The sequence below is a fragment of the Grampus griseus genome (assembly GCF_964374135.1).
Source record: "Grampus griseus genome assembly, chromosome: 10".
Lineage (NCBI taxonomy): Eukaryota > Metazoa > Chordata > Mammalia > Artiodactyla > Delphinidae > Grampus > Grampus griseus.
Window position 1 is genome coordinate 99,785,876 of NC_139004.1, and position 24,368 is coordinate 99,810,243.

At 59.4% G+C, this 24,368-nt stretch overlaps 1 protein-coding gene across 1 annotated transcript in view; it reads right to left on the reverse strand.

The window, feature by feature from the left end:
* Positions 1 to 24,094, reverse strand: part of PLXND1 (plexin D1) — a gene marked incomplete at its 5' end in the record, with an annotated part of 51,367 nt that extends 27,273 nt beyond the window's left edge. Inside the window, 8 exons of the mRNA XM_082662879.1 lie at positions 1,009 to 1,111; positions 1,552 to 1,660; positions 1,818 to 1,995; positions 3,304 to 3,433; positions 3,522 to 3,622; positions 3,914 to 4,045; positions 6,963 to 7,139; positions 22,775 to 24,094. Coding sequence (XP_082519005.1) covers positions 1,009 to 1,111; positions 1,552 to 1,660; positions 1,818 to 1,995; positions 3,304 to 3,433; positions 3,522 to 3,622; positions 3,914 to 4,045; positions 6,963 to 7,139; positions 22,775 to 24,094 — 2,250 coding nt within the window. The remainder of the gene's footprint in view (positions 1 to 1,008; positions 1,112 to 1,551; positions 1,661 to 1,817; positions 1,996 to 3,303; positions 3,434 to 3,521; positions 3,623 to 3,913; positions 4,046 to 6,962; positions 7,140 to 22,774) is intronic.
* Positions 24,095 to 24,368: the final 274 nt, after the last annotated feature.

The following is a 24,368-nucleotide window of genomic DNA, read 5'->3' on the forward strand; positions in this document are numbered from 1 at the left end:
GTCTAACCTGGTGCTTTCCCAGTGCCTAGGACACACCCAGGCATACAACAGGTGCTCAATAAATGAAGAGTGTTGAGGCTGAGTCCTCCTCGCCCCAGTATCCTAGGGCAGAGCACAGGAGGCAGGCTGCCGGCATGAATGCTTCACAATGACATTCATCAAGTCCCTACTGTATACACAGGCCAGGGCTGGGGCCGGAAGGAGATGTTGGCCCCAAACGAGGGCAGGAGTCCTGGCTGGCCTAGACTGGAGTCCCAGCACCCACTGCAGAGGCTCGGAGCCTCCCCTGGGATTTCGCCACACAGCCTCTACCGGGCCTCTCTCCCAGCACTGGAAACCCCACTTTACTGCATCACTGCTTTGAGTTAAGCATTGCTGCTGCGGTACACCTCCTCCTCAAAGCAGTTCTGACGCTCAGGCAGGAGGGGCTGAGACCACAGGATTCCAGGCTCGGGCCATGAAGTCCCTCCTCAGCATTACTCGTTGGCACCTGCCATGGGCAGACAAGGCTTTGGGGATTCCTGACGAGGTTCCCTGAGCCCAGAGCCAAGAGGCTGGGGCTTCAGTTGCTCTGGGGACTGGTACTCTCTAGGGTTGCTGGAAATGTTGAAGGTAAAATTGAAAAGTAGCACAAAGTGCAGAAGGGGGCCTCCTCCTACAGCTGGAGGCGTAAACTGGCTCGGGCTTTCCTGGGGGTCAGCTGAGCTAAAAGTGAAAAACACGGCCAGGCTTTCACCCCAAAATGCCACTTTGAACAACTGGTCTCCAGGGAATAATCAAGGCCGTGCACAGCGCCCTGGACGTATCAGAATGCAAAAAAGAAACAGGAAGGATCAGCATGTCCAGCAAGAGGGGGTTGGTTAAATGCACTGTGATGTGATGAGCCCGGCACAGCTGTTAAATCTGGAGCGAAGGAAGAAAATTTAACGATACGGAAATGTTCTCAACATACTAAATGGGAAAAAACGGACCACTGGAGGCAGAGGGCACGCCTTGGGCCTGGCTTACCGTGGGATTCGGTGAGGCCTCACACCGAGACTGGTTGGAAACACAGGAGTGCTGCTGGGCGCACCAGAAACAGGGCCACTGTGCCGACAGGCAGCTGGTGCAGCTGGAAGACAAGGGGGGCCCTCAGCTACCCGGCTCCCAGCCCCGGTGCTCAGGAACCGGGACCCAGGGATGCAGATCCCAGCACAGGGGAAGGTCTTTCTCAACATCAGAGCTGCCGAGAGGGGCTGGGCACTCTGTTAGGTAGTGAGCTTCCTGCTGCAAGAGGTATGCAAGGAGGAAATAGGTAAGCAGGGCCTTTATGACACTAAGTTAAGTGTAATCATAGCACTTCTCTCGGCCTCTACCAGCCTGGGTGCTCACAGACGCCAGGCACTGTGCCATCTTTGCCGGGCAAAGATGCCAGTTTGTTGCACAAACATGCCGGCGAGTGAACAACCAAGAGTCCTGTCTGCCTCTGGGACACCATCATGTCTCTTCCCCGGGCTTCCCCAGGAGCAGAACCTCCTCCCGCCACCTGGAAGCAGGCCCCGCGCCACTCACGCTGTGTGGGGATACACCTGCCCAACACGGCTGCAGTCGTAGATGGTGAAACTGGCCCTGACGATGTTCTGCCCGTTGACCCTCACCGCCATCTCGACGGTTACGTGGTCTGGAACAGAGCAGGGGATCCAGGGAGAGAAGAACAATGGAGCTGGGGGTCTCCACCGACATCAGAGGCTGTGATATCAGGACCCCCATGCCTGAGATTCCACCACCTGAGAGCCCCCATCTGGCTGTCCCCACAGCCCAGGCAGTGAAGTGCTTACCTTGGTTGGGTGGGAAGGGCGGGAACCGGTTCCTCGGCAGGAGGTTGCAGTAGGCGATCTGGTGGCCAAAGGCAGGGCCCGGAACCCGAGCCACAGTGTGGATGTCGTTTCCATAGTCACAGGCCATCTCCATGCCGCTGAGGCTGGGCAGGCTCCCTGAGATCTGCAGGATCATACCCTGGAGGCCAGGGCCCTTAGCTGGGGGTGTGGGGAACGGGGTGGGGTGGGGGTGGAGGAAGGCCACTCCCCGCACCGCCCCACCCCCGCCCTGTAACCCCAGGAGAAGAGGTGGTGGGTGGTCAGGACTCCACGCCAGAGGGCTGCAGCCTACATGGGCCTCAGTTTCCCTGTTTGCAAAATGAAACTGACCATCTTACAGTAGCCAGAGGCGCTGCATGATGTGGCCCCCGTGACCTCAGATGCCATCCTCTGACACCCTCTCAAATCATGAGTCTTGGTCCCACCTCAGGGCCTTTGCACTGGCGGTTCCCTCTGCCCAGACACTCACCCTGCCTTCCTACCTCTGCTCAGATGTCGCCTTTGCAGTGAGTCCCCCACCTCGACCTGGTCTAAAATGTCAACACTGCCCCGCAACCTACTCGCTCTGCACCCGGTTCTCTGCTCTGCTTTCTTTTTCTCTGTAGTACTTATCACCATCTTGGCATTTTATCTTGCTTCGTCTCTCTCCCGGATGAGCATGTCAACCCCTCAAGGACCAGGCGTTTGTCTATCTTATTCACCGCTGTCTCCCCAAGTCTAGGCCTGTGCGTGGCACAGAGCCAGTTTGCTTGAACAGATGATGTGTGTGCAGGACTGTGACATGTAATGATGGGGAGGAGGGCGCCCAGGAGCCCCAGGGCCTGTCTGGGCCATCAGAGCCATCATCTCCCCCAGGTGACAGAGGAAGATGCCAGCCTCAGAGAAGTCACTGAGGGCAGGGCTGGGTGGGACCCAAGCCTGTCTGTCCCTCAGCCCCTGCCAGGGCCTGGAACACCCCTGCCCAGAGGCTGCCTGCTACAGGTAAGCAGGAGGCTGCGGCAGCTCTAGGCCCTCCTGGACACAGGTGAGGGGGTAGCGACTTGCCCCCATGCTGCAGATTCATGTTTCCCAGCTCGAGAAACAGCAGTCTGGCACTTGGTGGCCAGGATGTGAGATGGGGGGTGCTGGCTCTCCTCCCATCTTCTAATTTGCCCCCCCTCTTCTGTGACTCTGGAGCCCACCCACTTGAATTCAAATCCCAGCTTTGCCACTCCCTCGCTGTATGACCTTGAACAAGTCACTTCACTGCTCTGGCCTCAGTTTCCTCGCCTGTAAAATGGGGATGTTAAGACCATCCGGTCGTTATCGTTCTCGTCATCTGCCTCCAGGTCCCTGGGATGCTATGCGCAGGAGTCTCCACCTCTCAGGGTTTGGGTGCCAGGTGAAGGGCTGTTCTCCACCCGTACTTCTGAGCCCGGAGCTGGGTCCTGGCTCCCCAGAGACTCACCGGGTACTCTTGGTGCACATCGATCTCGGCCGGCAGGACGGTCATGGCGGGACAGCGGCCGGGGCCCTCGCTGGCACTGGTCCAGAAACGCGGCTGGCTGGAGTTGGCGCAGTCCTGCTGCAGGGTGCACCTGGGGTGGCACGGCGCAGGTCAGGACGCAGGGGGGCTCCCCCGCCCCGACGGCCTCCCTGGCCCAGCCCCTGTCCCAGGGGTCTCACCGCGTCTCCAGGGCACACCAGCCGCAGTAGGCGTCGGCTGCACCCACGCAGTCCCCGCAGGTGGTGTGCACAGCACACGCAGCGACTTTCACCCTGGCCATCTAGAGGCAGAGGCAGGGGCCCAGATCAGAGGGGCTGCCGGCCCCTCCCAGGGGAGTCAGCACGGCGAGGGCTGTGAGAAGCTGGGGAAACTGAGGCTCGATGCTATAATGGGGGACACACAGGGAACACGGCTGCCCTGCAGAGGTGATGCCTGCTGGGAGGTGAGGACGAGCAGGCCGGGGGTAAGGGAGAAGGCGCCCCCAGCAGCAGCAGCAGCACGCGCACAGGCAAGGCAAGCAAGAGAGCTCGGCTCGTCCTGGGACCTCGTCAGACCGAGGCTTGGGCCTTACCTGGTGCGACGTCATCAGATAGAGGTAGCCGGGGTCTGCGGGGTCAAACTGCATGACGTGGTGCACAGGCTCCCCGTAGGCCACCGTCACCACCTTCCTGCTCACCACCTGCATGCTCTCGTTCAGGTTGATCTGGGGTGGGGGGGGAGCCGTCAGGGCACGGTGAGCCACGAAGGTGCCTGGCAGGGGGAGGCCGAATGCGGGGGACCTGCCCTGGGGGTAGGGGCTGACCCGGGCTGGGAGTCTCCACCTCTGCCCCTCTCTCGGGCCCTTCCAGGACTGGCAGAGGGTCACTCTACGCTTTTGCCTCTGCTGTGCCCCCACCAGGGCCTCCCTCGCTGCCCTTCATGGGCACATCCAACCCTGTGAATAGCTTCGGGCTTCACAGTTTACAAAACATTCTCTGGGAGGCTGTTGGGCATCATGCCAAGGAGCTGGGACTTGGGTTTGAATCCTGGCCTTGACATTTACAAGCTGCACAAAGTACAAGTTGTCCAAGTCACTTCCACTCTCTGAGCTAATGGGGCTGATGACGATACCTGCCCCGCGTGCCCACGAAGTGTGCTAAAGAAGATGCGGCGGAAGCGCTGCCAGGGCCAAGCCCGGGAGAAGCTGCAGAGCCACCCGTCTCACCCCTCCCCTCTCACGCCCATCTCACAGATGAGGAAACTGAGGCCTAGAGAAGCCAAGGGACTTGGCAAGAGTCCTAAAATGAAGATGCCTCAGGGTCGTGATGCAAGCCTAGGCCTGTCTGACCCCAGAGTCCAAGGCTGGGGCTGGGGTGTGGGGTCCAATGTCCGGGCAGGAGAAGGACCAGGACTAGCTGGGGCCTGGAAGCTTCTCTGGCTGAGGGCCCGTCTGCATGTCCCCTAGAGGACTGACAGTGCCGATCAGAGACCCATCAAACTGCTCTCTTCCGGCTGGTCTCACAATCTCAACGTGCTGCCCTGTCAGGGTCCTGCCAAGCCCTGAGCTGGGGTCAGGGGTCTAGATGCCTCCCTGGGGCCTCCTACCACCCAGCCCTCCTCGGTGGGCTCCCAAACCTTTAGTGGCTCCTCCTGCGTGTGGCATCAACTTGCTCTGGCATTCAAGGCCCTGACGATCCATCTCAGCTTACTCCACCAGCCTCATCTCCACCCACTAAACCCGACTCAACATCCCAGCCTCTGAGCCTTTTCCCATGCTGTGCTCCCTTTCTGGAACACTTCCCTCTCCCCCTTGGACCAAGATTTGTCCTCCCAAGGTCTCCAACAAAAAGGAGGGCTTCGCAGATGCCCTCCACACACCCAGTTGGAATTACTCTCTCCCCAGGTTCCCACAGGCTGTCCCCGCCCTTGTGACATCCCTCGTCCCAAGGGGCCTCTTGGCAGAGCCTGTCCCGGGCAGCTTGGCCCCATTCCCACCCCCAGGCATCCAGCAGACATGTTTCCACTCCTTCAACAGTCTACTGATGGGACTTCCCTGGTGGCGCAGTGGTTAAGAATCCGCCTGCCAACACAGGGGACACGGGCTTCAGCCCTGGTCCGGGAAGATCCCACGTGCCGCGGAGCAACTAAGCCCGTGCGCCACAACTACTGAGCCTGCGCTCTAGAGTCCATGCTCTGCAACGGGAGAAGCCACCGCTATGAGAAGCCCGCACACTGCAACGAAGAGTAGCCCCCGCTCGCCACAACTAGAGAAAGCCCGCGCACAGCAATGAAGACCCAACGCAGCCAAAAAAAAACCCCAAAAATAAAACACAGTCTATTGAGCACCTAGTGTGCTCTGGGGCCTGGGCTGGGTGCTTATGATCTAAGCCCCAAGCTGGGCAAGTGGGCGGGAGATGACCCAGCACAGCGCAGCGTGGAGGGTGAAGAGGTCCAGGTTGAGGGGTGGGGTGGCTCTGTGCTGACTGGACCTGAATTCAACCAAGGCTCTCGCTGTGTGACTTTGGGGCAGTCGTTTCCCCTCTCAGAGCCTCAGTGTCCTCATCTGTGAAATGGGGATCATGGCTCTGCCTCCCTTGAAGGGATGTGAGAATTAATCAAGATGATGCCCGTGACACGCCTGTCGAGGCTGGGTAGACAGTGGTGCCTAATAACTGCAGCTTCGTGGGTGGGGGAGACTCCTGGACAGATGGGGAAATTGAGGCTGAGTGAGAAGTAACCACCCCAGGTCACACAGCTGGGAGGGGAGGAGCGAGGATCCCCATCTGAGTACCTGACGCCAAAACACAAGCCCCACTGTCTGCGGACCCTCAACGGAAGCTCTGAAGGTTGAGGAGGACCCCTGCCCCCTCCCTGCTCCCACACCTGGCATCTCCCCCAGAGGGCCAGGCGGGCTGGGACTCTGACCCCCACTGCTCAACCCCAGCCTGGGGCGTCTGCCCAGGGAACTGAGGGAATTGGATTATCGGATCTGAATCAATTAGGCCAGGGCCTGGTGCCGGCTGGAGGCATGCCATGTGGCTGTCGTTCTGACCAGCAGGGTGTGGTAGGTGCCTGGGGGGCAGGTTCACGCCCTCACCTGGAGGCCGCTAAGTGGGGAAACTCTCACCCCTTCCCAGCTCCAGGCAACTCAGGGCCGGGCATCATTACCTCCAGAAACCAGTCACTTTGGTTTCGGGCTGGGGCATCTGCAGAGGGCGGCCAACAGAGTGGAGGAGGAAACGGGAGGAAGAGTCCCCACTTGCCAGGCTGTGGCCTCCCCCTGCCCCTTGAAAGTCCTACAACAGTCTCAAGAGGCCAGAAGTGCAGCCCTTAACAGATGGGGAAACTGAAGCCAGGAGAGAGAAAGTTCACTGCCCAAGGTCAAACAGCCTGCAAGCGGCAGAGCCCAGAGACCTGAACTCAGATCCACCTGGTTTCAAAACCCCAGTCCTGGAGCCCTGAGAGAAGTGCCCCCTCTCAGCCCTGGTTCCCTCCTCTGCAGGACGGGTACTTACTGCTGTGAGTAAGAGTGGAAAACGCAGACGTGGAAGACGCCGCCTTATAACCCGTGGGCCCCTCCCCCCAACCCCTGCCCCCTCCCCCCCCCCCGGCTACCCCCCCAGCCCCAGCCCTAGCCCTACCTTCAGCAGCCGGCCACTGACTGTGCCCAGGAAGACCACCGTGTAGTTGCCCACGCTGGCCACGGCCACGGAGGAGAGGCCCTGGGCTCGGAACACGGGCGAGGCCTTCAGGGGCTGCAGGATGGATAGGGGGTGCTGCAGGTGGGCGGCCCCGCAGTCCAGCTGTTCCGGCTGCAGCTGGAAGAGAGACACATATCAGACCTCGGCTCCGGAACCTTCTCCGGCTCCCTGCCCACACAGCCGGCTGTGGTCTCCGGCCTCAGCATCAGTGCTTTCAAAGTCCTGCTCCTGTTCTGTATGCCCAGCGCTGGGCTCAGGCCCCAACATAAGCAGGACCCCGTCTCTGGGCCCAAGTTGACCTCTGCCCTCGGCTTCAGTCACGGAGCTGCCCCAAGGAGATGGGTACGTTCCGGGTGTGCAGGAGCTGGACAGGAGGAGTCATGTGAGGAAGGCAAGAAGGCCCAGGGAGGCCAGCCTCTGCCCCAACTTACCTGCTGACACCCAAGAGGTGTCCCTCCTGTCCCGGCGAGGTCTCCACAGCAATCATGGGGTCTCCTCCCCCCAGGCCCCTGCTCTGACCCCAGCAAGCCCCTCCCAAATTCCCAGCAGCTCGCCAGACCCAGGTTGAAGGCTCCCCAAATTGAGGTCCCTCTCTCCTTTCCCAACACACGTCCCTTCATCTGCCCACATTGCAGATGGGCAAACCGAGGCCAGGTGTGTCCAAATGCACAATCCTGCCATCCACATCAGCTGCACCTCACAGGAGTGGGAAAACCGCGCTGGCATGCCCAGCCCCCGCCATTCCCAGGACTTGCGCCCACCTTTTCCACCTTTCTCTGAGTTTTGTTGGTTCTTTCAAAGGTTTCTCCTGCAGTCTCCACAGAAGTACAACACAGGCCTCTAGAAAGGCCTTTCAGAAGACAACTGTGCAAACCCACAAGGATGCAGACACAAGGGTGTTTTAGAAGAGTGGGGGGTGGGGGCCACCACCTCAGTGTCCACGAGGATTGAGCACGTCATCCAGGAGAGCCACCCCAGCCCTGGGAGACACCACAAATCTGCACCGATTATGAAGAAAGATGTCTGGCTGAGAAAAGTCTCAGGATGTCGTGGGGCCTTTTTGGTAAAACTGGCACATAAACATTAAAGTAACAGTCACGACAGCAAACAATACAGGCCACGTTTACTGGGAACTGACCCTGTACCGGGCCTGTGCGTCAACTCCCTGAATCCTGGCAGCCCTCTGAGGTCCCATGTCACAGACAGGGAAACTGAGGCTCAGAGGGGATGTGGCCTGCTCCAGGTCACCAGCTGCAATATCACGCCACCAGGACTGAAGCGGCCAGCAGAACTGGCTTTAGGGCATGGCTTTAGAGAGAGGTTTTTTTCCCCTTATCTGTGCTTTTTGCAAGCCAAAGCCGCTGATGATGTGCCCACATGGGTTTTGTACAAAATCTCAACTAGTTTACAAAAGCAAACCATAAATACCAGGTCCTTCATTCTTGGGAAAATAAACAGAGCTGAGCCCTGAGCCCAGCGATGGGGTGGGGATGGGGACTGCCCTGGGCCACAACTCATGACCCGGTGGCCTTCCACAGGATGGCCAGGAGCGACCTGAGCAAGTCACTTCACTCCTCTGAGCCTCAGTTTACTCAACTATAAAATGGGTGCATCTCCAGCACCTCCCTCATAGGCACTGGGATAAGACAGTTCATCGTAAAGCGCTGGCCCGGAGCGTGGCTCACAGTAAATGCTCCCGAAGTGTCAACTGATACTATCGCTGTTTCAGATACGACAGTCACTGAAATTATTATTATAAAGTGGAATTTGGGGGCAAATCATGCCTACCTCAAAAACTTTCTAAGCTGGACCACCTGGGACCACCTTAAGGCAGCCATCCTCTCACCGAGGAGGCTCTTCCAGGCCCCTCTTCTCTGGGCCAACTCTTGCCCTCAACGTTTCCCCGAACACAGCTGCCAAGTGAGCACTTTAAAGGTACAAAGGTCTCCTCTTCTTGAAACCCTCAGATGGTTTACACGATACTGAGAATAAACCTTGGATCCTAAACCCTCCCTTCAGGCCCCTGGGATCTTCTGGGCCCAGCCCATCCCATCCTTGCCCTCACTCCTCCACTCCAGCCACACCGGCCTCATTTCTGTCCCTCAAACAGTCCAAGCTGGGTCCTGCCACAGGGCCTTTGCCTGTGCCGGTCCCTCTGGCTGGAATGCCACTGCCCAGACTGTCTTATCACTGGCTCTTCATCTTTCAGCTTCAGACTACCCTGCCTGACCCATCCTCTGTGTTCATCTCTGCGCCCAAGTTGGGGGCCGGCCCTGGAAGGAGGCTGCTGGCCCATCTCCTCAGCGGCCTCTCCTAGCCGTGGTCCCACCCCCCCGCAATCCTGCGGCTGCAGGGAAGAGATGAGGCGGCTCTACCAGCGAGCAGGCAGGAGAGCGGGCACGTGGGCCCAAGACCTGTCATGAGGATGCTTTTCCCAGGGGTTGTCTAACTCTTCTTCACTGAAATCTGTGGATTACTTGTGTCATTTAGTAATACGTTGTTCTAAAATTAAAATAGCAAACCCTTGCCCAGGGGACAGGCGCTTCCTCCCTGAGCTGTGGGAGGGGTGGGAAGGCAGGAAGGGGACACCTGGAGGGCCTGGGTGACAACTTTGGGATTTTCTGCACTGGGCCCTGCGATGGGGGGTCCCCAGCCAGCCAGAATGGGGGGTCCTGGGAACAGCCGGACCAGGCGCCCAGATCAGGGTGATCTGTGGGCCGGGGGTGCAGAGAGGATGAGGTGGGAATGGCTGGGAATCTAGCTCTCGCCTGCCCGCCCTGACGCTCACAGCCATTAATTCTGCACTGGAGGAATTCTCTAAAAAGCCTTTCCTCTGACTTTTTTTTTCTTATTCTAAAAATAAAATTTTAAAAAAATTTTAAAGGAGAAGTAACCCGTTGGCTGCTCTGCGTGATCTGTGCTCTGAGGGGGAAGCTGGCTCCCCAGCCGCCAGGGGAAATCACAAGGCTACAACTGACTCGAAAACAGAAGCCAGACACACGTCCATTGGGCAGGCGGGAAAGGCCTCTGCTGTTGGGGGATGTGGCCCGGGAAAGGGGGAAAGTGGGCTCGGGGGAACTGGCGGGCCGTCCCGGGTGTGCCCTCAGCCGAACCCGGTCTCCAGGGGCAGTCAGCTCCAAGGCCCAAAATACTGCTTGCCCTGACTGTGTGAAACGGCCTGAAATCCCTCCATCAGCACCAGCCCGCCTTCCAGTCTCACTTGGTGTTGGTCTTTCAAAACACAAATTCCTCTGAGAGAAGGGGGAGGGCTGGACTCTCACAGTGGCCTCCTCCAACCCAGAAGGGCCACCTTCCCAAGCGCAAGACTAGAGAGCCCCTCCTTGGCTTTTGGCCGTCCTCAGGGTCAAGCCTGACATTCAAGGCCTCTGTGATCTGGCTCCTGCCGGCTGCTCAGGACTGGAGTCTCACTTCTCTCTCTGCCCCGCCCTCAGCTCCGACCACATCAGTCTCTGCAGTTTCTCAAATGCGGCCACACTTTCCTCCTGGGGCGCCTGAACCTTCATGATGTTGTTCCCTCAGTAGCCAACGCCCTTCTCATACCTCTGAGCCCTCTATTTCCCCTCCTCTTGACCCACACTGTTCCCTTTGCCAGGCGTGCCCAGGTGGCAAGTTTTCAGCCAGGTTTCAAGATGCAATTCCAAAAACACCTCTCCAGCCCTCTGTGACAGCACTGTGCTGGTCACCACCTTCATTTCTCATGGTAGCGTATGCACGAGCTTCTCCAGGGTGGAGACTGTGCTCTGGGGTGAGTGTTTACTAAAGAAAGGAAACTAATTTTGACTAAAGTGTGAATGACTGTATTCAGCTTCTTCTTTTCCAAGCAGAAATAATGAGAGGGACTTCCCTGGTGGTGCAGTGATCAAGAATCCACCTGCCAATGCAGGGGACACAGGTTTGAGCCCTGGTCCAGGAAGATCCCACATGCCGTGGAGCAACTAAGCCCGTGCACCACAACTACTGACCCCGCATGCCACAACTACTGAAGCCCACGCGCCTACAGCCCATGCTCCGCTGCGAGAAGCCACCACAATGAGAAGCCCGAGCACCACAATGAAGAGCGGCCCCCACTGGCCGCAGCTAGAGAAAGCCCATGCGCAGCAATGAAGACCCAATGCAGCCAAAACTAACTAAATAAATAAATTTATATATATAAAAAACAAGAAACAATGAGAGCAACACTGCACTGCCATGCTGGACACTGGAGAACGGAAGGAAAAGTATGGGTCAATTGTATGTCACTGTGTGTGTGACCACACAGGGGAGCCAGGTGTTCAGTGCCAGGTGGCACCTGGCTGCTACTTTTGGTTCCTCTAAGAACCTCAGTTGATCCTTCTCTGAAATGGGATGAGCCACGGGCGGCTGCTGGTCTCAGCTCTTTTCTAAGAGCAGGACACCTCCTCCTTCTCCGCTGGCTGCCTCCGGGGGCCAAAGCTCAGCGCTGCCCACTCTCCCACTAGAACTCTGACATACTGATTTCACTATCAACTGTAATTGTGTTGACTTTCTCCCCCCCGGGAAGCCAGTTGGAGCAAGAGCTTCCAGAGCCTGGCTTCTCAGCCTCCCGCCTCCTGCCTGCAGACCCCACCAAACCTCAGCCCCACTGCAGGCGGCACTCCGAGGAGGATGAGGCGTCAGTGGCAGCCAACAAGACCCGCGGTTCCGTCCCAGGTGTAGACTACACCGGCTGTCGGGGTTTCGTGCTTGGGAAGTGAGGGCACTTTCCTGCCTCAAGTTTTTGGTTGTTACCGAACCCCGATCCCGGGAAAGTGAGCTTTCACTGCTGAGGAGCTGAAAGCACAGCAATCACCTTGGGGTATTAAGCAGCAGACTGCAGGGCGGCTGCCGCTCACCACACGGGGCTGGGGGCTGCACTGAGCCCCCTCCCACTCACCCTTCCGCAGCAGCCAAAAAGAGCTTTTACAACCGCAAAGCACTAAATGTGACGTGGGATCCTGGAAAAGGAAAAGGACATTCGTGGAGGAAACTCTGGAGTTTAGTTGAGAGTAAAATACTAATGTTGGTTTCTTAGTTTTGACAAATACATGTCGCATCTGTCATAACATGTGATCTTAGCAGTGGGGAAAACTGAGGGAAGGGTATGCGGGAACTACCTGTACTATCTTTGTAACTTTCTTGTAAATCTAAAGTTATTCCAAACTAAAAAGTTGTTTTTTTCAAAAAAAGAGGGCTTCCCTGGTGGCGCAGTGGTTGGGAGTCCGCCTGCTGATGCAGGGGACATGGGTTCGTGCCCCGGTCCGGGAAGATCCCACATGCCGCGGAGCAGCTGGGCCCGTAGGACATGGCCGCTGAGCCTGCGCGTCCAGAGCCTGTGCTCCTCAATGGGAGAGGCCACAACAGTGAGAGGCCCGCGTACCGCAAAAAAAAAAAAAAAAAAAAAGCAAAGTGGCTTGTGTCCCTCCCACAGCTCAACAGCCTTCCATAGATCCCCAGTGCGCTCAGCATAAACCCAAAATTTGCTCCTGGGCCCTCAAGGCCCTGCTCGACCTGGCATGCCCCTCTGTGGCTTCCCCCAACCCCTGTCCTGGCCAGGTCCTTCTCCCTCAGCGTGGACAGCAGAGGAGGGGCCAGGACTGGAGAACGGGGAGCCAGCAGGGCAGTAATGGGGGTCTGACAGGCACAGCATCAAAAGCCAGGCCTAGAAACAGGGCACTAAACTCTGCTTCCTGCAGAGCCTGGGTGAGTAAGCCCTCCCCCAACCTTCTCCCGAAGCTCTGAGGTTAAAGGGGGAAGTGTTCTCCAGGTCTCCAAGGGCACAGGTCAGGCCCAGACTTGAAACCACACCTGCGACTCCCAAACCCAAACTCCACCCAACCACTTCAGCCTGTGTGGGCTCTCGAAACACAACGGCTACTGGGCTACGGCTCCAATGAGCTGACCTCTCCACTGAGGGTAAACCAAGGCATGAAAAGAGCCCTGGGCCTACCGCATGCCGGTCCTGGGAGGGGGCAGGACAGACTCGGCTCTGGGGGGCCTCTGCAATGGCCCTCACACCAAGGAGGAAGCTGCCTGTTGCCAAGAAAGGAAATACCAGCACCTCCCAGTTGGTGATCAAGGTGCTCACTTCCTGAAGGGGTGGAGGTGGGGGGCAGTGGGGGAGAGAATGGCCAGCCAGGCCAGAGAACAAGTCAGCAGGCCTGGCTCTGAGTGGGAGGGGAAAAGCAGTGCTTTGGAGAAACTGAGGCACAGAGAGGGGCAGAGGCTTCCTCAGGACACACAGCGCAGTAATTCTCTTCCTGGCCCCAGGCTGCCTGAATCAGGCAGGAAAAACCAACAAGTGGCAATGGGCAGAACAGCTTGCGTGCACCCTTCCACAGCTTCAGAAGGGCCTGCCTTGGCTTCCCTGGCCCACTCTCTGGAGGACGTGGATCGCCCAGCCCAAGCACTGAGGTCATCCGGGCCAGCTGGGCACCACCTGGAAGGGCCGTGTGGACCAGCCAGCCAGGCCGCCCTGAGCACGATGTGTCCACCCACCCACAACTGGCACTCCCGACCCTGCCGCCAAACAGAACACAGCCTGGAGGGACAGCCCCAGGCTGAGGTCACAGGCCGGGCTACACTGAAGACCTGCTGTGTGCAGGCATGGAGCACACACTCTTGTTGGGTTCCCATTTAACAGACAGAGAAACCAAGGCTCCTGATGTGCCAAGTCTCAGAGCTCTTAACTCACTGTGGGCTGCCCCATCCTCACTGAGCCTCAGTATTCTCACCTATAAAATGGGGGCAATAACTGCGCCCACTACAGAGGCTCAGCTCACAGCAGCCCTCAATACTGAGCACCACAGGTGCTCAATACACATTCCCAATTATCTCTGCAGGCCACTGGGCAGAGAGTCGGGGACTCCCCAGGACAGGAGGGCCCCTGGGACCAGCCGCTCCACCACTCCCCGAACGCAAGCATCTGAGGCTGGATGAGCACCGCTGCCTTCACCCGGGCTGGGGTGGCTCTGATCGGGGCCTGCCTGGGAACCGCTGCCGCAGCCGCTGACTCAAGCAGCCATTGTTTTGTTAGCTGGACACGGCCCCCCAGACACTCAGCTCCCTCTTCTCGAAGCTGTTTCTCATTCTGGCCCAGCCTGGCCCCGTTTCCAGCCCTCCCCCCGGGTCCCAGGGGAGCACAGTGTGGGATGGGCAGCCAGGACTCTTCCCTGGCTGGGGCGGCGCGGGTAGGGGGGTCATCCCCTCCCGCCAGCTCCAGCGGGGGAGGGGCGGCGGGCAGAACGCGGCAGCTCCGGCCCCTCCTCACCCTGGAAGAGTTTCGGTCCCAGCTTCTTCCCCTGAAGGGACGCAGGCCGGGAGAAGCTGAGAGTGCAGCTGGCTCTCCTGGGGACACAAGGCCTTCCTCCTCTTGGGGCTGAGGGGCCCTGGATACTGAATCCACACCCTCCTCCCGATCCCCTGGGGGTGCTGGCCTCAGTCCCAGAGTCATCAGACAACGGCTTCTGACCGCAGCCGAGGGGCTCCCAGCAAACATCTCTGGGCCGGGTCCCATGTGCTGGAGACATGGAGGTGACATGGGGCCCTCTCTCTAGCTGTCAATGTCCCGGTTCAGAGACCATTCCCACGTGGGGAAGGGACAGCTTTATAATAGTAACAACACAGTGGAATCAGTAACACAAAAATAATAAGCAGCAATGGTTTACTTTGTGCAGAGACCTCTGCCTGTATAACCTCACTGAACCCTCGCCAGATGCTCATTAGTTGCTGCTACTTTATGGCAAAGGAAACTAAGCCACAGAGAGGTAAAGTGACTTGCCCAGGGTCACACAGCCAGAATAGGCAGAGGTGAGCCTCAAACCTAGGCCGGCTGTGGCTCCAGTACCCTTGTCCTAACCCACAGTCTCTCTGCCCCCTGCTCTGTCGGGTGCAGCCAACAGCTGCTGGGAGTTTGGCCACGTGGAGCTGGAAAGGCCCTGGGTTGCAAGCTGGGGATACTGGGGCCCATCAAGGAGCTAGCCACTTCCAGAGGGTTCAATCACCTCCAACACAGACGGTGGACGAGCTCTGAGAGGGGGAGGGGGGGCGGAGGTGACCGCCGATCGCTGTTTAGCTCCTTTCCTGGGCCTGGCCTCCACTTCAAGCCCTCTGCCCACGGCCCCCCCCATTATTTACTGATCAGAGCAGAAAGCGCTCCGTGATTAACGCCCCACTGGGGCCTCGCTGGGCCTCGTAATGGAGCTGTGAGCTTCCTCCCTCCTCCAGCGCGTGATTTATCGTGTTTCAGGGTAAAGGATGGTGGACTGGGTGGGGCGAGGCTCACTGGCCCTGCTTATCTCGGTGGCATCGGCATCGAGGATCAGCGGGGCAGTGGGAGAGTGGGCGGTGCAGCGGGGCCCTTCCAGGCAGCCTGCTGGGTTCGGCCCTGGCTCAACACAGGCTTTGGAAAGAAGGAAAACAGGCGAGCTCTGGGGGGAGCCGGGATCCAAATCCACGTGGCTGGCGCCAGGAGACTTTCCGGTCCTGTCCCCACTCGGGGACCAGCTGGTTTCCATGGCAATCCCCACACCGCTGGCAGAGCTGGAGGGCCCCTTGGGAGTCACCTGGTCCAGCCCCAGCGGGGGCTCCAGGAGAGAGCGTCCTGCTCCCGCCAGCACCTGGCAGGACGAATGTGGGCCAGCAGCCACGGGGTCTCCTCTAGAACCAGATCAACTGTGTCTCACTCTTCCCTCAGGCCTTACTGGTTCCCTGCATCCCACAGCACAGTGTCCAAACCCTCGGCCTGCACCCCAAACCTCACATGCTCTCAGCTTCATCTCTGCCTGGTACCCAAACCATGTTCTACCACTTCCCACTGCAGCCCCAGCAGGGGAAGAACATCCCTGGGCCTCAATTTCTTCAACTTTAAAAGGGACCCATTCACTCCATCACTGTGACCTTGAGGGCCTCTTTGGCTCACACCCCTCAGGTCAGCGTTTTCACAGGAACCAGGGAGTAAAGGTGATGAGCGCAGGCTGACAGCAGACACTCTTCCACCTTTTACCCGCCACGTGACCTCAGGCAAGTCACTTATCCTCTGTGGGCCTCTGTTTCCCCTTCCTGTAGACTTAGCATAACACTCACCCCATTCCCTTGCTGGCAGGATTAAAAGATCCGCATTATACATCAAGTGCTTTTGCAAAGTGCCTGAGACAGAGTAAGTTCCCAGGACACAACAATAAAAGTAATAATAATGATACCAATGGGAGCAGTTCTGGTGACCCAGTGAGGGCTTTCTTGCCACCCCAGAGCCCAACTCAGACTGGGAAACTGAGGCCCAGAAAGGGGAAGGGATCCCTCAGGCCCTCATGCTTCTTTTCCATACACAGTGTGTCTGTTCTCCACCCTCCAGCAACCAGAACCCGGAAGCCGGCCTGTTTCCTTAATCTCCATGAAAACCGGCAGCCGTGGCAATCGGCAAATGAGACTCCTGTAGAGGGTGTTTCTGCAGGGGCTGAGCCAACTCACACAGGCCTCCGCTGAGCTCCAGGGATCCCTGTTCTTGTCTCTGCTGAGCGCACTTTACAGATGGGGAAGTGGAGGCCCAGAGAAGGTAAGTGACTTGCTGGAGGCCACAGGGAGGAGGTACAGAGCCAGGATTTGAAGCCAGGGACTTGGTGCCAGGGTCCAGCACTGACCCGTCCACCACTCTGGGCGTGTGTGGGTGTGGCAGGCTTGACTGTGGGCATGGCCAGGGCCGTGACAGATCCTCCACCCTCCTAGCAAACGCTGGACAGTGAGGGGCTGCCCTGGAGGGGAGGCGGCGGCCTGCCCAGCCCCAGTACACAGCACGGTCCAGGGCTGGGGTCAGGGTTGAAAGGGATTTGTCAAGTCATTCAAACGGACCACATCTCTCATTCACGCACCCAAAGGGCCAGGGGGTCACAATCACATTTTCAGAGATGAATGTCACTAAGTGCCTCCTGCCTCCCTGCCTCCCTCAGGAGGCCCCCTCAGCCCCAGCCCCCACTTGTGGCGGGGCCTCTGCAGATACCCTAGCCAGCCTCAGCTGGCTCAGGAACTGAGTCACTGCAGCGGCAGCTCCCGGCTTCCACCCCGGCTTCCATCTGGGGCCTGCTAGGAGGTGCTGCCCCAGAGGGGGTTTTGTACAAAGGGCTCCACCCAAATCTCCATGGGATGGGGGGGTAACTGCAAAACCCCCAGCTGAGAGCCCACAGCTAACACCAGCGGTCACCCACGGCAGACTCCAGAGCCAGACAGCCAGCCTGCAGGTCCCTATGCCACTAGCCAGCTGCGTGGGACCCTGGGCCTCAGTTCCCCCATCTGTAAAACTGGGGATAACAGCACTTCCTGCCTCACGGGGTGGGGGTGGGGTGCTGTGAGAGCAAACACACTGGTGCCTGTGAAGGGCCCCGCGCAGCATCCCTGCTCAGAACTGGGAGGGTGGCCGTGGTCATTTTTCAGCCCCAGAGAGCTGAGAAGGCACCCAGCATCTGCACACCCTCAGGCCTACCAGATGCACAGCGTCTCACCATTAACAGAAGCGGCGCCCGGCGGCTCTCTCCTCTGCCTGTGCCTCCCGCAGCTGAGCTCGGGCTGGGAGGCACCTGACACACCTGTGCCTCACCCCTCTGTCTCGCCCACCCCCGCTCACCTTCAGGGCCTGCTTTGGTCCCATCTCCTCCCTCCTCTAAGCGCTCCCTGCCCCAACAGCTGTTCCACACGCTGAGCACACTTCTCTCAGATGTATTTCTCTTCTCCTGGTACTCATACCTCCACCTGCCATTTCCTGGGCACTTCGTGTGAGATTTCAATTCAGAAGGAGACACTGTCCCATTTTACAGGGAGAAAGCATGAGGCCCAGAGAAGGTAAGTGACTCACCCTGGGTCACACAGCTTACGGGCAGGAGAACAGGACTCACCATCAGCTCTACCCTCACGTACCTGGCAGTTGAGACTGATGACACTCCCAGGTCAGGGAGGTATGTTAACCGTCTCCTGGCCCAAGATGTGTCTGTCTCTCTAGGCTAGAAGGTCATCCCAGCCAACCCTGCCAGAGTCCCCTCTCCTAAGTGCCCCCAAGTGTCTCTTTTACCCTCGGCCAGCAGGGAGCTCACTCCCAGCCCCCAGGCCAACTCCAAATGGAAAGCCCATCTTGGAAGCTTATCTCCCTCCACCTCCACCCAGCATTTCAGCCCCTAAATTGGTTCAGAAAATGCCTTCTTGACGACGGGCACCCACCCACTGCATGCCAGTTTAAAATCGCCTGAGGGTTTTTTTTTCCACCTTTACTATAAAAAGACACCTTGAAAATGCAACATTGACATTTCCCTGTCCGTTTTCTTTTTTCTTTTAAAATACAAATATTATGGCCATTCATAGGCCAAAGGGAAAGATTCAGGGAAGGGAGTTGGACTCAGTCTGCCTTCGCCTTGCTGGGTGGCCCTGTGCCTCAGTTTCCCCACCGAGAGCACAGGCAACTTCCCAACTCACTTTCACCACATACGTGAATTGAGAAAAGGGATCCAAGCTACATGCCAGAGGCTAATTTTCTCACTTTCTCTCTCAGAATAGTCCAAAGGCCCCAAATATGCCCAAAGCAATCAGGGACAAAGTTGGGGCCCAAGGCTGGGAGGACAAGGTTCCCTGCCTCTTCACTGCCTTAAAGGTGGTGAGCAGGCGGCAAAGCCTCCCAGGCGGGGAGAGGGAATGTCCAAGACCACCCCAACCGAGGCTCTGGAGCTTCAGGCCCGAGGGCCCAAGGGCAACAGCGCGAGGCTGGGTATCCAGAGGCCCGGCTGAGCCACCCTACTTGGGGGGCAGACATCCCTGGAGAAAAGATGGAAGGGCAGGGTCCTGTCCCCCGTTGTCCAGCCCCACTGAGACCACCTGGTGCTGGAGCAGTCAGGCCAGACGGGGCTGGGAGGAAGAGGGACTCCAGGCCCCTGGTACTCACCCCCGCCCCCCCACCAAACCCACCGTCTCCCCCAGAGGCACCCCTGTCGCATCCCCGACTTCCATCCCAATGCCGGGCTGGACTGGGCAAATCCCTTCTCCATCCTGTCCGTCCCCACCTCTGGGGCTACATCCAGGCATCTGAATCCGTCCGGAACACCCCCCCGCTTCTTCTCTCTGTGCCCTCAGACCAGGCCTGTCACATCCCCCTAGAACAACACCTGGCCAGCCACCCCTACCTCTGTGCCCAGTGCCCACCACACTGTAGGTGCTCAAGAAATATTTGTAAATGAAGAAGTGAACCACTTGCCTGGAAGATGGCGCCAGCCTCCTTCCTACTCTCCCTGCTTCTCCTCTCTCCTCACCAACCACCTAACGACTTTCTAAACTAGCTCCCTTAAAAACCATCACAGCAACTGCAAACACGTGTGCCGAGCACGCTGCTAACTGCTTCACCTGTAGCATCTCATTTAATCCCCACAGAGGTTCTGCGAGGTTGGTGTTTTTATTATCGTTCCTGCTCTACAGAGGAAGAAACTGACGTGCTCGTTCAGATCAGATGCTCTGGCTAAAACCCTTCATGGTTCCCCATGTCCCCAGGACACAGTCATGCCTATCCGCACCCGCATGGCAGGCCTGCCCGCCTTTCCCAGCCCTGCTCATAATTCCTGTTTCTCCTCCCCAGCCACAATGACCACCTCTCACTGCTCCAGTCCGTCTTGCTGTTTCCTACCTCCAGGCCTCTGACAGGCGAACAGCCTCTGCCTGGACCCCTCCTCTTCTCCCGCCAGCTTGGTGTGACTAACTCCTGCTCACCCACACACCTGCACTTTGACACCACTCTCCCCAGAGGCCTCGATGCCCCTCTCTGGGCTCTGTCTGCCAGGATGGGATCACAGCACCCATCCCTCTGGGCTGGAAGGACCGGCCACATGGTCCACGAGAGCAGACAGTAAGGGAATCACCATAGGTCCCCAGCACACAGCAACACAGTAGGGACTTAGGAAATGTTTACTGAGGCTGCCATTGGGCGCTAGAGGTGGGGTCTTCACTGTTGCAGAACAAGCCAAAATAGGTCACTGGTTGCTGTCCAGGACCAAGCCCAGACCTGTGCTAATAATGTCCCCCCGGGGTAATAATAACAAGAACAGCAGACATCTACTAGGTGCTTGCTACATGCCGGGTACAAAGTGCTTTACGTTAATTAATTCATTTGGTCCTCAGCAATCCTTAGAGATTTACTGTCCCCACTTTACAGATGAGGAAACGGAGGCTCGGAAAGGTTAAGTCACTTGTCAAGGTCACACAGCTGGGAAGTGACAGAGTAGAATTTAACCCCGGGTGCAAGGTCCAAGTTCTTAAGACTGTAACTGGGGAGCTGGCAACAGCCAGGAGCAAGAATAAGCATCACTCTCCCACCCCCGACCTGAGGCTTCAGGCCCAGACCCTGTGGCCTGTGCCCACAGCTGGGCGTGCGGAAGGGGAGAGGGGTGTGGAGGACACAGGGAGAATGGCCAAGGAGGGCCAGGAATCCACCCCACCTTGTGGCGGGGAGAAGGCCCTCGAGCACTCTGCCCCTGGGGCTGTGTCCCTGGAGAGGCCCTGCCCCCGAAGAAAAGGGAAGCCCCAGCTCCCTTCTGCAGTGAGTCACTGCACAAGGCCAGGCTGGGGACGGGACCGTGGGAACGAGGACGGTTCCTGCCAGAGGGGGAGGGGGAGGGGGAGACTGTGGCGGCCTGAGGAATCCCACGGATTGCCTCTCACTGAGGGCCTAGATGGACACACAGGCCTGGAAAGGCTCGAAGAAGGCCCTTCCGACAGGGTCTTCCCTCCGTAGAGCAGCGACTGACTCCCCATTCACCTCCTCAGGCTCTGAGACCCTCGGACACAAAGCTTGTGCCCTCAAACACAGCCCACTGGGGCATGTGGCTCTGGGGAGGGGAAGAGCGCATGTCCCAACTGCAGCGCCGAGTGACCACCCTGACTAAGCTGGCCCCTGCTGGTAGCAGACCGGCTCCCGGGCCAGCCTGCCCTGCTCACCCACCATGACCTTTACTTTTAGGGCAGCCAGCCAGCCGGGTGGTAGGCAGTGTGAGGGCCCAGCTGCAGGAGAAGGAATCTGCGTTTTCTCAAAGCCCCAGTGTTGGGCACACCCACAGGGGAATAATTAATCTCACAGCTTCTTGCCAGGGCCTGAGGATCACAGAGAAGGGATGGGGCAGAGCCACAGGGAGCCTGGCCCCAAGGAGAGCTCCGTAATCACCAGGAGAAGGCTAAGTTCTGCATTTTGAGAAGTTGAGGCTTCCTAAGGGAGTGGCCAAGTCTCCCCTGACTCAGCTCGGGATGGAGAGTGCAGAAAAGGCACAGGGGTCCACCTCCCAGGGCACTCTAAAGAAGTGACCCCTTGCTGATACGCTTCCTTGAGTGGAACCACACACAGATCCCTCCTGCACCCCCGTGTCACGTCCACCCAGGATCAACACACACATCGATCCCCCCCAACCTGGCCCCCTCGCTCCTGCCCTGCCCAGCCCCAGACACCTGGGCCCCATTCCCCCACCCCAGCTGCTGTGGCCCTATACCTGGCCCTCCGCATTCCCTCCAGATCCCCACAGCCCACTCAAGCGCTACATGCAGTCCTGCTCACGTCCCTCCACTCTCCTGGAGCCGGCACCTCCCCACCCCAGTGGCCGGGACTCCTCCAACACACACACTCTGAGTTCCACATCTGTAAGGCGGCAAAGGCTCTGCGGCACTACGAGCACAGATGCTGAGACCGGACAGCCTGGATTCAAATCCTGCCTCTGCTAGTTCTGTGGGACCTTGAGCAAGTTAGTGAATGTCTCTGTGCCTCAGTTTCTTCATCTGTAAAATGGGGACGAGAACAGAGCCTAGCTGAGAGGACTGCTGTTAAAACCTAGAGTTATGCCATGTGATGCGCTTAGTAGGCATTCCACAAGTGTGACTGCCTTCCTCGTAGCCCCCAGGCCTGGTGCATGCTACATGCTCAGTAAATGTGTGTTGGATGAATGAATAAAAAGCTGGCCTCAGGAACACACCCAGTTGCCAACCAGCGGCCTCCCCAGAGTGCCTACTGGTTCCCAAACACCTGTGTCCCCTGCCGCACACATCCCACTGTGCACCCAGGCCTGCTCTGTGGAACCAGTGTGTCCCTGCCACACGCACCGGCCTGCCCGCACGCCTGTGTGACCCAGCTCAGCGACACACAAGTCTGGGGCATACACCTTGCTTCCCCTCACCCCCCATGTGCAGGGCCCTGATGCACGCCTGCGTGCCTCCCTGCACACCTGCCACACTCATGCACACACCTGCCAACTCCCAAAAGCAGCCCTCACGGGCTCATGCAGTCGGCCCAGAACATACCTTTGGTCAGATGCTGCACTCACTTGCTGTGCACACAGCCCACTGCTGCGACCCTCACTTGCACAGCCGGGATGTATATGCACCTTCGTCTCTCTTCAGCGCACACCTGGGTACCCATCCACAACCCGACCGCCCCGCACACCTACATATGTGCACCTGTAGCCCAGCACTCATTTGAGTGCCCAACGCGCACACCTAGGCCATATTCACAGCAGCGCCCCCCACCTCTGCTGACACCTGTATCCTCGCGACTACACCTGGGTCCCCGCAAATGCACCTGTGGCTCAGAGTATACACTTGAGTCTCCATACACGCACATCTAGGTAACGACACACTCACACGTGTGACCCGCTCAGCGCACAACCTGCCCAGTTACCCGCACGCTCTCTCTCCAGCCCCCTGGGCTGGTCCCCAGCGCCCCCGCTGCCTGGGCATACCTGGATGTTGCGTTTGCGCTCGCAGGCCGGCCCGGTGCCCTGCACCACGCTGTCGAGCACGGCCACCACGTCGGGTGCGGGCTCCACGAAGCAGGCAGTGCGCGCGGCGCGGATCGCGGCTTGCACGTCGGCGAAGCGGAAGGCACAGAGCGCGGCCGGAGCCGTGCGGGCCGCCGGGGCCCCCTGCGGCCGCTCGAAGACCGCAAAGAGCAGCTCGCGCGCGGGGAAGACGGATACCAGGCGGCTGTAGAGGTCGCCGCGGCCCGCGCCGCCCGCGCACTGCAAGCCCAGCTGGATGTAGGACTCAGTGAGCTTCTTGGCGTCGCCGCCGGCGCCGCGGGGCAGGCAGATGCGCGCCAGCAGGCTCCGCGCCTGGCTCTCCTTGTCGCCCGCGCGTGCCTCGCTGTTGAGCGCCAGGTACGCATAGGTCTGGGCGCCCGGCTGCGGGTCGGGAGGGTGCAGGAAGGCGCGAACGAAGCCCAGCTTGTGCTGCTCCTTGGCACCCTGCTTGATCTTGAGAATGTTATCGTCGGAGGGGTTGAGGTCGAAGGTGAAGAGCTTGGCCAGGTCGCCGCGCGCATCCAGGGAGCGGATGGCGATCTCGGGCGTGTTCTCGAAGCGGTGGTCCTCCAGGCTGCGGTTGCGTGGGAAGAAGGCGCTGCCGTAGCCCGTGTACGTGGCGCCCACGAGAAGGCGGCTGCCCCCGGTGCCGGCGGCCGGCGGCAGGACCAGTCCCACGGTGGACGCGTTCGGGTGGTTGGCCGCCACGTTCAGCATGCTAGGGAACACCGTGACGGGCTCGGCGGGCGGCGCGGCGGGCGGGAAGTGCACGGCCACCGCCGAGATGTTGCCCCGCCGCCGCAGCTGGCAGAAGCCCTGGTAGATGGAACCGCACACGACCACCAGGCCCTGGCCGGGGTCCAGTTGCAGGATCTTGTTGTAGTTGTCGGTGAGGCGCCGCGGGTGCTCGCAGGAGGCCTGCGGCAGCTGCGGGGCGTGACACAGCGGGCTGTCGGCCACCGGGCCCACGGCCGCCTCGGCCTCCAGGCTCAGGTTAGCGCCCGACAGCTGGTAAAGGCGGTTGACGGCCGCCAGGTACACCGTCCCCGCCGCGCCGTCCAGGGCAAAGTTGTTGGTGGGCGTGGGCGAGGGGAACCGGCGCTGGATCTCCAGGGCGCCTATCCGCGCCGCCCCCAGGAGCAGCAGCAGCAGCAGCAGTGGCGGGCACAGCGGGGCCCAGAATGGCGGGCGCGGCGGCAGGGGGCTGGCCGCGGCGGCCCGGGCGCTATGGGGTGCGCCGCCCGCGCCGCGACGAGCCATCCGGGCGTGCGCGGGCTGCGCGGCACGGCGAGTGCATGGGGCGCGGCGCGGCCGGGAGCCGGGAGCCGGGAGCCCGGAGGCGCAGGAGGCGGGGGGCGGGCCCGGGCCGCGAGGCGCTTCCTGCCCGCGCCAGCCGCCCCCGGCCCCGGCGCCCCGGCCGGGCTCAGCCGCTCCGCTCAACCCAGGGGCGGGGCGGAGGCGGCTCCTCTGCGGACACGCCCTCGCGTCCCGCCCCCCGCCGCGCCCGGCCCGGCCGCGCCCCGCCTCCGGGGCC